The sequence below is a fragment of the Sus scrofa genome, chromosome 6 (assembly GCF_000003025.6).
Source record: "Sus scrofa isolate TJ Tabasco breed Duroc chromosome 6, Sscrofa11.1, whole genome shotgun sequence".
NCBI classification, from domain to species: Eukaryota; Metazoa; Chordata; class Mammalia; order Artiodactyla; family Suidae; genus Sus; species Sus scrofa.
The window spans coordinates 27,682,397-27,697,108 of record NC_010448.4 but is presented as its reverse complement, the minus strand read 5'-3'; the positions used below and the strand labels follow the sequence as shown (position 1 = coordinate 27,697,108).

The 14,712-nt window shown below is 41.3% G+C and overlaps 1 protein-coding gene across 6 annotated transcripts in view; it reads right to left on the bottom strand.

Annotated features, from left to right (window-relative positions):
• The window catches only part of CBFB (core-binding factor beta subunit), a 66,537-nt gene extending 53,748 nt beyond the window's left edge, over positions 1-12,789 (bottom strand). For 4 of the 6 annotated variants that reach the window (XM_021094053.1, XM_021094052.1, XM_021094056.1 and 1 more), the window contains exons 1-3: positions 12,398-12,789; positions 12,104-12,190; positions 6,851-6,967 (exon numbers count right to left, since the gene is read on the bottom strand). In XM_021094053.1, the coding sequence (XP_020949712.1) occupies positions 6,851-6,967; positions 12,104-12,190; positions 12,398-12,475 (282 nt within the window). In that variant the 5' untranslated portion in view covers positions 12,476-12,789. The remainder of the gene's footprint in view (positions 1-6,850; positions 6,968-12,103; positions 12,191-12,397) is intronic. The other 2 variants (XM_021094057.1, XM_021094058.1) reach the window with 2 other exon arrangements.

The following is a 14,712-nucleotide window of genomic DNA, read 5'->3' as shown; positions in this document are numbered from 1 at the left end:
CTCCTAATGCCGGCTATTAATGTTATCTATCAATTAAAATTATAAGTTACAAATGCAATGCAACAATCATAAAGAGTTTAACTATTTTTTCTGGGACCAGAGAGCATATTCTAGATATACCTAGATAAAACTAGATGGTATATTCAATTTCCGTAATAAAAATGATAAACAAATAGTAACACTATTATAAAATGCATTTTTTTGTAGTTCATAAGATATTTTCAAACCTTTTACTTTATGCTTACAAACTACAATCATGCAGTAGGCATAAACAATCACTACTTCAAAAACCTAAGGAGGTGGAGTTCCCTTGTGGCACAGCAGGTTAAGGATATGGCATTGTCACTGCTGTGTCTCTGGACTGATCCCTGGGCTGGAAACTTCCACATGCCATGAGCGTGGCCCAAAAAAATAAAAAATGAAAGATTAATATCTTATGGTCATGTGCATTTATTTGAAATAAAAATTAACTGGAAATAGGTTCTAAGAGGAAAGCCTAGTCTACAAAAATTTAACATAAAAATGATTTAAATTCTGACCTGTTGCTTTCCTTGTCTTCTGACAGCTAAACTAGAGGAAAGCAGTTTCTTATTTTTGTTTTTTTATTTTTTGCTGCACCCACTGGATCCTTAATCCACTGGGCCAGGCCGGGGATTGAACCTGTACCTCAGCAGGGACCCGAGCCACCACAGAGACAACACCACAGCAAGAATTCCAGGAAGCAGTTGAAATTAAAGAAGAATTAAGAACATTTTGGTTGTCAAGGCTTATAAAATACCAGGATAAACCACTAGGGAAAGATGTATAGTCTCCCAACACTGTACAGCTATCTGAAGTAATACTGACCTAAGGCACCTGATAGTACTAAAACTCTATGATTATCTATAACCTCATCCTACAAACCCATCAAATAGGCTAATTGGGTAGGGATTAACAATTTAAAAGGCATTTTCGCATATTCTGGTACCTCATTTAATCTTCACATGAGGTATATGAATAAGGCAGACATTCTGATTCACAGGTAAGGAAAACAGTTATGATTGTCTTTTGGCTCATATCCAGAGCTCTTTCCAATATATTGTATTATTTTAAACCTCTTCTAAGAAAGACCCTTATTAAGAGTCAATATAGGAGTTCCCGTCGTGGCGCAGTGGTTAACGAATCCGACTAGGAATCATGAGGTTTCGGGTTCGGTCCCTGCCCTTGCTCAGTGGGTTAACGACCCAGCGTTGCCATGAGCTGTGGTGTTGGTCGCAGACGCGGCTCGGATCCTGCGTTGCTGTGGCTCTGGCGTAGGCCAGTGGCTACAGCTCCGATTCGACCCCTAGCCTGGGAACCTCCATATGCTGCAGGAGCGGCCCAAAGAAATAGCAAAAAGACAAAAAAAAAAAAAAAAAAAAGGTCAATATAGAGGCTTCCGGTTGTGACTCAGCAGGTTACAAACCCAACTAGTATCCATGAGGATTCAGATTCGATCCCTGGCCTCATTCAGTGGGTTAAGGATCTGGTCTTGCCATGGGCTGTGGCATAGGTCATAGATGTGGCTCCGATCTGGAACTGCTTTGGCTGTGGCAGCCAACTGCAACTTTGATTCAACCCCTAGACTGGGAATTTCCACATGCCACAGGTGCCACCCCAGCCCCCCAAAAACAATAAGTCAACGTAGGAGTTCTCTTGTGGCATAGCACATTAAGGATCCATCACTGTCACTGCTACAGCTTGGGCTGCTTGCTGCTGTGGCATGGATTCAATCCCTGGCCCAGCAACTTCCGTAAGTGCCCAGGCATGGCCAAAAAAAAAAAAAGCTCAACAAAGACAGATCACTAGATACCTGAGTACAAAAGTTTCAAATACATCTGAAAGACTGTAAAATTATGTGTTCTGACTTGATGGTCAATTATCCATTAACAGACCTTCCTTACTGCATGAACACCCTTAGTTTGAAAATATTCCTACAAACAAAAAGGCAGAAAGAGTGAATAAAAGGACTGATTTTTCTAAGCTTATTTTCTTGGATCATAAAGCCATATTTCAAACCAAAGGGAACATGGAGCTTTTGTTTCCTATTAGCATTTAAAATTTTTCAGAATTCACCAAATTTAAGGGAACACTGTATAGCCAGCCTCCCAGATGGCCCCAGTGATCCCAGTCTCCTATAAACCATCCCCCTCCCTGCTTAGTGTGGGCTAGGCTTAGCTGACTCGCTTCTAATGAGCCAAGTAAGACACAAGAGATCAGAGAACAGGTCATAAAAAGCAGGGTGACTTCATTCTTTTCTTTTTCTTTTTGTTGAGGAACACATGACTAGGTACTAAACCACCCAGCAAAAGTCAAGTGAACGAGCTTGGAAGTGGATCCTTTAGCTTCGGTCAAGTCCTCAGAGACTGCACAGACCCAACAGCTTAACTGCAACCTCATGGGAGACCCTGAGCCAGAACCACCCAGCCAAGCCACTCTCAGATTCCTTTAAGAGGGGACTTTTGGGGATAACTGAAACATTATCTAGATTGTGGGTGGTGTTTATATGGGTGCACACATTTGTTGAAACTCAAATTATTCTTTAAAATGAGTACATTTTTTTGGTAAGTAAACTAAACTTCATAAAGTTGATTTAAAAAAAAAAAAAAAAAAAAAAGCCAGAGTTACCGTCATGGCGCAGTGGTTAACGAATCCAGCTAGGAACCATGAGGTTGTGGGTTCAATCCCTGGCCTTGCTCAGTGGTTTAAGGATCCGGCGTTGCGGTAAGCTGTGGTGTGGGTCGCAGACACGGCTTGGATCCCGTGTTGCTGTGGCTCTGGCGTAGGCCAGTGGCTATAGCTCCGATTATACCCCTAAGCCTGGGAACCTCCATATGCCGAGGGAGCGGCTCAAGAAAAAGGTGAAAAGGCAAAAAAAAAAAAAAAAAAAAAAGCCACTGAACTCTTGAGCCAAGAAAAAGCCACTTATGAAAAAGCAGTGAGAAAATAGAAGCTGAAAAAAACGACCACCATAAACTCACATGTTCTAAACTGCTCAATTGTTCACCCACAGCTTTTCCCACCTCACATGACAGCAATCGTATGTTTCCTGCTGTTCTAACCAAAAAAGCTTGAGTCATTCTTTACATTCACATACCACATCCAATACATAAGCAAATCTTGTTGGCTCTATCTCAAAATACATCCAGACTATGACTACCTCTTACCACTTCCACTGCTACCACCTTAGTTTCTCGCCAAGATTACTGCAACAGCCCAATTGGTCTTCCTGCTTCACTCTCGCTCCCTAAATCTACTATTAACCCAGCAGCTGGAGTGATCCTTTCAAAACCTAAGGCAGATCATATCATCATCTACTCAGAAAGAAACTATGCCCCATTCCACTCAGAATAAAAGTCCATGTTGTCACAATGGCTTTCCACAGTCATATAAACTAGCTGCTTGTTATCTCCCTCATCTCCTCTCCTACTACTTTCCTCCTTTCTCAATCTACTCCAGCCGCATCAGCCTGCTTCCTATTTATCAAACACACTGTGCAAGCTCCCACTCTTCAGGCCTTTACAAGGCTGTCTCCTCTGTCTGGAACATCTTTCCCTCAGATATCTGCAGGGCTCATCATTCTCTAATCTCCTTTGGGTCTATGCTCAAATATGAACTTTTTTACCCAGACTATTCTATTCAAAACTGTAAACATTTCCACTCATTGATAACCCTTATTTTACTCTAATTTTCCTTTGTTATCAGAGCACTTACCACTTTATAACATATTACATAACTTATGTACTACGCATACTGTCTATTCCTCCATTCCTTCCATAAAAAACCCTCTAGGGCAGGGTCTTTGCTTTGTTCACTGATGTATCTACAGTGCTAAGGACGGTGCTCACTCAACATACATAAAAGTTGTTCAACAGGAGTTCCCATCGTGGCACAATGGAAACGAATCTGACTAGGAACCATGAGGTTGTGGGTTCAATCTCTGGCCTTGCTCAGTGGGTTAAGGATCTGGAGTTGCCGTGAGCTGTGGCGTAGGTCGCAGATGCAGCTCAGATTCTGCACTGCTGTGGCTGTGGTGTAGGCCAGCAACTATAGCTCTGGTTTGACCCCTAGCCTTGAGACCGTCCATATGCCATGAATACAGCACTAAAAAGCAAAAAAAAAAAAAAAAAAAAAAAAAAAGGGTGTTCAACAAAGGCCATAGGAATGAATGAATTTCTGAATAACCGTGTCAAGGACTGAGCTATGCACTTTATATACACTATTTGATTTAATCACTACGGCAACCCTGAGAGGTATTTATTAACCTCATATTATAACCGAGGACCATAAAGATTAAAAACTTCTCTAAAGTTACCTAAAAGTAAATGAAGACATATATGAAGCCAGGACTTCATTATGCCTAACTCAAAAGGCTTAACCACTCATTTCCTCAAAGGCGGGTTTGAATGGGACAAGAACTAAGCTGCTATAGGAGGTAAGCAGGTTGAGAGTACATGGAAAAAGAGACACTGATTTGAGATTCAATGCAAGGAGCAGAAGCAAATAATTACCATTTAGGTAAATTCTTTCAATTTGCTTTGCTTCTACTCCTGGTCCTATGGGGAGAGAAATAAATGCCAAAGGTTATCAGAAAGATAACATAAAAAAGGAGAAAGAAATAAGAGACCCTGTAGCCTGAGCTCTATGGATGAGAAAACACAGGTCACCATCTTTTCTTTAAATTCACTGGCATACTTATTCCAGTGGCGTAGAGCAATATACTAGCAGGGTTTTTTTGTCTGTTTCCTCAAAATGCTTTCTCCTGTAGACTCCACTGGTGTAGTAAAGGTGTTGGTAAAATTATATTTGAGAAATAGACCATCTATACATAAACATTTACAGATTTAAACCTGAGGGAAAGATACAGATTTCTGCCAGCATTACCTTCTTTGGAACATAGCCACGTTCATTTGTTTACACATTGTCTATGGCTCCTTCACACTATAACAGCAAACCTGAGTAGCTGCAATAGAGACTATATGCTTACAAAACTGAAAATACTATCTGGCCCTTTACAGAAAAAAAAATCATAAAACAAATATTAATAAAATAGAAGTTTCTTGATTTCTTGCATCAGTATGTTTTCAAATAATCACTTTTCCTGATTATTTGAAAACATACCCTCTAAATTCTAGAATAAACCACCAAATGTTTTTGTTCTTGTGGCTCATATAACTGAAAATATCTCAATAGCTTAAGTCCAAGGATAACAGTCTTCAATCCAGTAAACAGAAATCATTAAATTAATTTGAGCCAACAGTTATTAAATACTAGAAACTTTCAGAAACATTGAGATGTTAATCTTGAAGTCTTAAAATAGTTTAGCACAAAAGTTGAGAGAAAAGGAATTTTTTTAGCTTCTGTCTTTAGTATCTGAGCTACCATGTAAAACAGACTTCAAGGAAGTATTTTCAACAAGGAAAAAAAAAATTTTTTTTTCTTGCTTTTTTAGGGCCACACCCAAGGCACATGGAGGTTCCCAAGCTAGGGGTCCAATCAGAGCTACAGCTGCCAGCCAAAGCTTCAGCCACAACAACATGAGACGCGAGCCGCGTCTGTGACCTACACCACAGTTTACGGCACTGCTAGATCCTTAACCCACTGAGCGAGGCCAGAGATGGAATCTGGGTCCTCATGGATACCAGGCAGATTCGTTTCCGATGAGCCATGACAGGAACTCTTAGAACATTTGCTTTTAATCTTGCAGGAAAACAAGCTAATACATAGAAGAGCCAATTTCTTACTTATTAATCATTTTTAAATTCTGTAATCTATTTTTCCTCTCCCAATCAAAAAATTGATTTGTCACTGACAAAAGATTAAACCTTGATTCACAAAATTGAACAAAAAACTCTTCACTGTATATATACAAGATAAGAAAATCCTTTTCCTAATACAGCCCAATACAAAAACGTTTTAAGTTTATCAAAGGAATATTTAGCTGCTTCTCATGTTTTACAGATAAAGCGGCAGGTTGTTATTCACATTGACACTTAGAAAAGTAATTTTGCAAGTTAATAAAAACATTTATGGAAACAAATTGAAAAGCAAACAGGAGAGATACTTAGCATAAAATGAAGTCAAACTTTTTTTTTCCTTTAAAGATTTTATTTCAAGAACATTTCACGTTGAAAGATGAACCAATCCAAGATATTATTAACACTTCACCAAAACCCTACAATACATTTAATTTAGATCCGAATAGGGCTCTCAACTTAAACATTTCTACCTGCATTTTTCATATCTCAACCTAGACTTCCAACATACAAATTTTAAGACATATATTTGTTTTCCCAGAAGCTTTTCCTCAAAACAAAAAAAATTTTTCAGTTAACACTTTCATATTATTTTTCTCAAAATTAAATTTGCTATATTAACAGAATTAGTCAACCAAGAACTGCTTCTAAATATTAAATTTTAAGCCTAGAGCCTTTTCCCATTTTTCTCTAAATTTCATTTTTTTAACAACACTATAGTCACACACATTTTAGCCAAACAAAAAACTTCTTGTCAACACTTAAAGGAACTGTTTCAAATGTTACATGTAAGAAAGTACTCTGTCTTTGAGGCCGATCCCGTTGCGCCACAGAGGGAACTTCAGGGCTAGAACTTTCTATGGTGAATGTTATATACGTGAAATTAGTAATGGAATTACACTAAATAATTGATTTTTGAAAACTGCATTGTATCTTTATAATATGGAAAGAAAACAAATCTGATCATATGCCTATATAATCAGATCTCTGATTTCTTTATTAAAATGTAAATCATCAGATAATGTCTAATAGAAAACAGTCCACAGAATTGCAAATTGCAAAGAAATGTTTCCTACCTTGCCTGCTTCTCTTTCTAAGTCGACATACTCCCGGCTAGGTGTTTGTCGCTGTTCTCCCTGCCAGCTGGCCGGAAAAAACTGGAGAGACAGATTGGTTCCTGTGGCCACAAAAGCCTTTTAGAAAAATCAATACAAACAGGATCAGGAGCAGGACATTACATAAATTATGCAGGCAGTCATTTATTTTTACATCAGTTTCTGTCTTAAGCCAAGCAGTACCGAGATTACTTAAAAGTAAAAAACATGCACTCATCATTTTTCTTAAGTATTAAGTTACAAACATCTGATTCCATTTTGAGGACATTTGCCATTGGCTGCTTAAATATAAAATCAGACACGGAATCAATACTTTCTTTCAGGACATTTTTTGCTGACGTTAGTATTGCACACTGCTCATGTCTAAACAGAAGTCACCATCACTGAATTTAAAAACTTGTTATTTTCAAATGTGAAAATCACTGAAGAGCTAAATATTTTAAATTCTAAAGCATACCATAATTGAAAGTTGTATAAATGAGACATTTTAATTTTTCTTGATTTCCCTTGCTCAAGGAAACACTACGCTCCAAAGTTCATGTTAAAAATGCACTTGGGACTGTCTCTGCTCTGATAAACCATATAGCATGTGATGTGACAGTACTTCTCATCTTTCTAAAACCTTGGATGATTAAAAAAACATGCTTCTTCTAAAATTCGACTTTAGGAGAACTGGATCTAATGGTAACAAAAGAGTATTCATCTAATATTTATAAAAGATTTGGATGTTACAGCTCAACAAACAGAACAATCTAAAACCATTTCAATAAAGTGTCATTCTGTGTAGCCCCTAAGCAATTTAACTCTTTTTTTCCCAAAGTAAAAAATGGAAAAAACACTAAAAAATGGAAATAACACTGTCCCTTTTTCCCAGGGAAAATCTGAAATAAATAAGTAAAAAGCATTTTGGAAAAAAAAACAAAAAAACAAAAAACACTTTCATCGTCTAATTGTAAACTCTTCTTTGTTGAAATCAATGAACTTTTTGTTTTACTTCACTAATTAAAGTTCTAAAGCATAATTTATTTCCAAGCATTGAGTCCTAATCGCAAAGCAAGAGGTTCACAATTTTGGCAATTTGTTTAAAGCATTCGCTGAGTCAGTTATCCACTAGTTCCCTGATAATTAACAGCTTAGATTCTTTAGAGATAAAAATTATTTAAGTATTTCCAATTTCTATGCATAGAACTATAGGTACAGCTATCAACCTAACTGCTAAATCTTTATGGACATCTTTTTTTTTTTTTTTTTTTGGTCTTGTCTTTTTAGGGCCACACCCAAGGCATTTGGAGGTTCCCAGGCTAGGGGTCAAACCGGAGCTATAGCGGCTGGCCTACACTACAGCCACAGCAACTGCGGTGGGATCCGAGCTGCATCTGCGACCTACAACACAGCTCACAGCAATGCGGGGTCCTTAACCCACAGAGTGAGGCCAGGGATCGAACCTGGGTCCTTATGGATACTAGTCGGGTTCATTAATCACTGAGCCACAACGGGAACTCTCTATAGACATCTTTAATGGCATCTCTCTGATCAATTGAAATACCTTTTCTTTTGGTAAATATTTTATATGAATAGAGACTAAACAAACATCAACATTAGATTAACCTTTAAAAAAAATTTTGCCCACTTTAGCATAAGTTTAAAAAACAACCATGTGACATGAAATGAACTAATAATAGTTCAAATAAAAAGCAGACACTAGAAGGCAAACTTCCTAGGCTGTATGACTGAGGCAAATTACTTAATTCTGAACTTCAGTTTCGGTATTTATAAAGCGCTGAGGACAGTGCCAAGTAAATGCTACATGTATCTGCTAAATAACAGAAATAATTTTGAGGGCGTTCCCGTCATGGCGAAGTGGTTAACGAATCCGACTAGGAACCGTGAGGTTCCAAGTTCGATCCCTGGCCTTGCTCAGTGGGCTAAGGATCTGGCTTTGCCGTGAGCTGTGGTGCAGGTTGCAGACTCGGCTCGGATCCCGTGTTGCTGCGGCTGTGGCATAGGCCAGTGAGTGACTACAGCTCCAATTAGACCCCTAGCCTGGGAACCTCCATATGCCACGAGAGCCGCCCAAGAAATGCCAAAAAGACAAACAAACAAACAAAATAAATAAATAAATAATAATAATAATTTTGAGCTGGAGAAGACAGCCAACTTTTTCAGCCTCGGCTAATAAATTCTCAGAGCAGCGTGACAGCAGGTAAGAGATTCTGCCCATGAATATGCTGTCAAAATTCCCCAAGCAAGTTTCTCCAGTATTCATCTTGTAACGAATCTTTTGCCACCAATGTACCCCAAATCAGCTCTGTACTAAGCAAAGGCATTCTGCAGTTCTTATTACCTCACCTCCTGCCTGAAGACCAACCTCAGAAGAGATTTCCTGTTTCATCACTTCATGCCCATTATCTCATCAACATCACTCTCTCTGAGACAAAAGTGGTAAAAACAGATCATTCTAGAATAGCATTTCCCAAATTAATGTGACCACAGAACTTTTTTTTTAAATGGAATACCTACACAAATAAGAGTCAGGAAAATTCTACTTGAAAACAAAACAAAACAAAGTCACAATGGTAAAAGTATCTGCATGTAGGATTTTCAGACCGTCCTAACTATATAGCATAGGTTTCATGAACTGTAAAACAGCACACCTGTGTCCATCCAATACACTTTATTTTTCTATCTTCAGGATTAAAAATATATAACTTTTACAGCTTTCACAACAGAATCACCATACCTCTCATAAGTTTTTTTTTAAATTAATCATTAGTATTGAAGAGATCTCTAACATTCTTACTACAATAAGAACTTATATAAGGAACAAATCAGATTTTACCAAATAGATTCTACTCCTCATCCATAATTACATTTGTTTCATGCTATGACATGGAGTCTGGATAAGTTTTACAGCTAAGAAGAGATGAGCAACACAGCTCTTACATTGTTTCATATCTAAATACAAAATAAACTCTTCATTAACCTGATAAGTTAAAAGAATTCAAAATAAAAAAGAATAAAGGTGGGGGGAGGGTTGGGAACAGTTATGGGAACTAAGTGTATTTTTACCATATATGGCTGTCAAAACAGAAACAAAATAATGCCTTTTCCACACCTATTTTCCACAGTCAAAGGAGAAAAAGCCACAGCCTAAGTCATAAGATAAATTTTGGGCATTAAATTAAGTAACCTTTAAATTCAAATAATCAAGTACTATGATGCAAAAGACACTATGCAAAACCTATACAGTGGGGGTATATATAGAATTAATGTGGTCTCCATCCTTGAGGAACTAACAATTATCTCTTAAGGTAAATGTGGGTAACACTGAATTAAAGGGAGGAAACTAGAAAAGGAGGAAAATGTGAAATTCCTTTCAAATACTGTTACATTTATTCAACAAGTTGTCTTAATTACAAATCTTACATAGAATTCCATCTAGCTTCTTTCACCTTTAATAACTGTCAGAAATTTATAACTAATTCAAATTTGTAGGATCAGCCATTTGGAAGAGGGGGAAGGCCTAGAATTAGAATGACTGATCTGTCCCTGAAGAAAAATTTATGACAAACACAAGCAACCTATAATACTTCTATAGTATTAATTCATGCTATAATTTAGTAGTTCAAATACAATGAGTTAAATTATACTTCCAAATCATAACTACATGCCATAAAGCCTGATATGACAAAAGATTCCCTATTAGCTATGTTTCATTAGGTTTTCCCCAAAACCTCAGCTCTAAAACTGTGAAAGCATTTTGTAACTCATCTTTCATACTTACATCAATTACCTCCAAGAGAAGCATTGGTTAGGTATACATACCATCCACCTTTTCCAAAAGGAAAGCCAGAAAAGGATGATATAATCAATGAATGAATGGTTATTCTACCACTCAGTGCCAAAACCAAAAAGTATGTGTCCTATATATTTGAGTCATGTAACTATTACAACTACTCAAGAAAGTGGGTGAAAAGCTAGAGATTCCCTTTTATAACAGGAAATAACGACCAAACATTCTAGAGCTCCTAATAAATCTGACCAATATCTTCTCATTATCTGTAACACAACTCTAAAAAGCCTTCATTTTAAATATCAAAATACTCTTAAAAATAAATTTGATTTCAGTGATGGAAAGATAAAATTTTATAATGTAAATTACATCCCAATAAAAACAGATTCTATACTGTACAAGGGGTGGTAAAAGTAAACGTTCCAGTAAGTCTTCCTATTGTTAACCTAAATTCAAACCGTGCCCATACTTCAAGTGTCCAGAGATGTGATGGCCCAGGTCATGGAGACCATTAGATTCCATTATACAGTGCTTCAATTTTTTTGTTTAAATAATAATCAACCTCTTCTCTTTTTTCTATCCACTTTTTGGATCATTTCCTCCTCATTAGTACCTCCAATAGGGAAAATCAGAAGATGGGAGAAACTAGAACACCTGAATTTTTTTTCCACGTTAGGTTTGGTAGCCATGAAGTACGAAATCTACCACCTAAAATACGGCCTCAGATCAACTGTGAGTTTTGCAAAGCTATGCAATTATTTAGGAATTGCAGGCCTAAACGGGAGTTTTTTTAGCTTTGGAAAAAACCCAATGGTTTCTTTCCGGGTCTCCTGAGGCTTAACATTCGAGGAAGAGAATGACACGTTCTTGAGGACTTTTTTTCCCTCTATTAGGACAACAGATAATTGGATTTACTCTCATTTACTCTCAGCTATCCTGAAAGTGGGACAGCTCCACATACAGATTTACTAAAAATCTAGCGTCTTAGAGACAAACTAACGCCCAAGAACTAGAACCTTGAACGAAGCCCAATTCTTTTTCCGTACGGCTGTTTTCTTCCTACTAATAACACCCTGACCCTTTAAGCAGTGACACAGCCCTTACAGCGGCCTTGCCCTGTTTAGTTGGGCTCCGGTTCGAGTTCCACTCACCGCACGGTGTGTGCGGAGCCGTGTCTGGGAAACAGATTCCGCCCACCGAGGGCCACAGGGAAGCGTCTCCCCGCGAGGACGCGGCCCGCCAGTGTCTGGTTTCGCATTTTGAATCCCGAGTAGGAAGTGAGACGGCGCCCGCTCAGTTCCGGGAGCCGCGGCGTCCGCGGCGCCGCGCGGAACCCGCCTGGGCCCCGGCGGCCCCCGCGCAACAAGTGCCCTGAGCGCGCCTCGCGCCCCGCTCCCCGCGCCCCTGCCCAGCGGACTTACGATTTCCGAGCGGCCGTCGCGGCAGGCGTTCTGGAAGCGCGCCTGGCGCTCCTCGTGGGGCCGGTCCCTGAAGCCCGTGTACTTAATCTGCAAGGCAGAGACGGCCCGAAATCAGGAGCCAAATCCGCGACGCCGCCCGCCCCGCGCGGCGCCGATAAGGGCAAGCAGAGTCTGCGGGCAGACGGCTGCCCGGGCGAGATTGCTCCTCCGCGGGCCGCGCAGCCCAAACTTTTCTCCGCCCGGGCCCACTCGGGGCGCGCCGCGGCCTCCCCGCCGCCCGCCCGCCTGCCTCACCTCACATTCGCGGCTCAGCTTCCTGAAGAACTCCTCGTTCTCGAACTTGCTTCTCTGGTCAGGCACGACACGCGGCATCTTCCCGCCCTGAGGCCGTGCCGGCCGGCCGGGCTCCGGGCTTGCGCGGGCACCCGCTGGCCGGCTACGCGCTGACCGACTGACCGCCCACCCGCGGCGCCCTGACTCTCGCTTCCCTTTGTTTCAGGCGCCCGCCCGCGTGGGCTCCCGCTCCCGGGAGTCTGAGGTGCCGCTGCCCGCTCGAGCCCAACCCACGCCGCTGCACCGCTGCCGCCGCCTCAGCCGTTGCCTACCGCCCGCGCGGTCCCAGCACTCGCCGCCCCCGGCCGCCGCCGCCGCCGCCGCAGCCACTTCCTCTCGCCGCCCACCTCGCTAGCCCTCCCGCTCCGCCCCCGCCGGCCCCACCCCTCCTCCTCGCGCGCCCGCCCGCCCCAAACTCCGGCAAACAAAACGCACCATTCACAACTCCGCGATCCGCGCCGCGCATGCGCCGCCCTCCGGCTGGCGGCGCCCAAGGGCGGCAGTGAAACCGAGCTCCTCCTGCCGCGCGGCCCTCGCCCTCAGGCCCGCCCGCGGGCCACTTTGTGTGGAATCACCCTGTGGGGGTCTGCTCGGTTCTAGGAGACAGGAAGCGGCCTGCGCGAGTCCTTTCTTTCCACTGTCTGGAACTTTTGGGCTCCCCGGCAGCGCGGAGTAGCCCCAGACTGTCACGTGAAGGCGAGGAAACTTAAGTCCTTGCAGACTTTGCGTCTGAAAACCGACCTGGATGGGTGTGGGCTGTGCACATCAAAGGCTAAAGGTGGAAGAGACGAAAGAATCCGAATGAATCCACATCATGGTGGAAAGGTCAGAGCTGTTGAGTCAGAAGGGACTCAAAAGGGATCTCGCTCACCTTCACTGCCTGCGGGCTGGGGCCCTTCCACAGGCACTGGGGCTAAGCCTCAGTGTGCTTGTTTCCAAAACGCAGACACTCACAAGCTCACAGTGTTAGAGTGATAACCTTTGTATAGTTCTAGCACATGATGTGCACTCAATAAATTTACATTTCTAAAGAACAAGCTGAATTATACAATCCAGTGCCAGTCCATATATTTACACAAATGTGCAATCAAATCCTAAAAAACAAGATCCACAAGTTCCAGGGAAGTCATTGAGCGCAAGCTGGAGAGAGTGTGACATGGGATTCATGGCAGAGCTTGACTCGAAGTTGGTCCCCAATAGATTCTATCCTTAAAATCCCAGCTTGTCAAAAACTCAGTCCAAGGATGGTAAACTGGTAAACTGGTGCCGACTATGAATGACAGTAGCTGGCCTTGTTGCAAAGGATTGTAAGGATATATTCAAACTCACAAGAATTAGTGCCAAGGGCATTTGGCAATGTCTGCCAGAATGCAGGGTTTGGCAGAATTTCCCACCACTGTCTGGTCCAATCTCATTTTCATCGATATGGAACTGAGCTAGGTTGATGGAATATCCCGGTTTTAGCAATAAAAGTCCCGTGTCCCAGGAAACCACTCAGTCGCTGGCAAACTGGATTGGTTGGTCACTGTAACTGAAGTCCAGTTAGTGATTGATTACCCAAGGTTAGGGAGGGAGTTTTCAGCAAAGTCAAATGTGTAGGCTGGTGGTTTTAACAAACGTACTCTTTCTGAAAGGCAGACATAGAATCAACTCCTTCCAAGGGCATGCTCTCCAGCCTACACCAAGCTGTGTGAATGCGTGTATTTATACAAACAGAAATTATATACATAAATATGGATGTCACCGACCACTATTGTTGGGCCTCCAGCCATCTCAGAATATTTCTTTCAGGTGTCTTTCAGTTGCAAGTGACAGAAAACCAATTAAAAAAAAAAAAAAAAAAAACCTTGAAACTACAAAGTGTCAGTATTAAGTAAACATATCACAGAGAGGGACTCTTTTATTTCTTCGTTTCTTCTTACTGCTCAAGTCTATTGGAGCCTCTTTGATGGCATTTATTTCCTGGCAAAGGATGGGAGCAGCCACTTCTCCATCTCCCAAGTCTCAATCTCCCAGATTGGTCCAATCTGAGTCACAAACTCTCCCCTCTGCCAAATTATCATGTCTAGACAGATGTGATGATACTGGCCAGTTTATGTCACATGCTCTCTCATCACAGGTTGGGAGCCTGAGATTGGCAGCTTCAGAGAGAAGCCAATGGTTGAAAGAAGAAGAGAGCAGTTTTGGACTTCCTGGGTGGCTCACAAGAAGAAAGCAGTTTTCCCAAAAGGAGGGAGGGAGAGTACACTGAACCATTTGCCTCAGCTACATCTGGC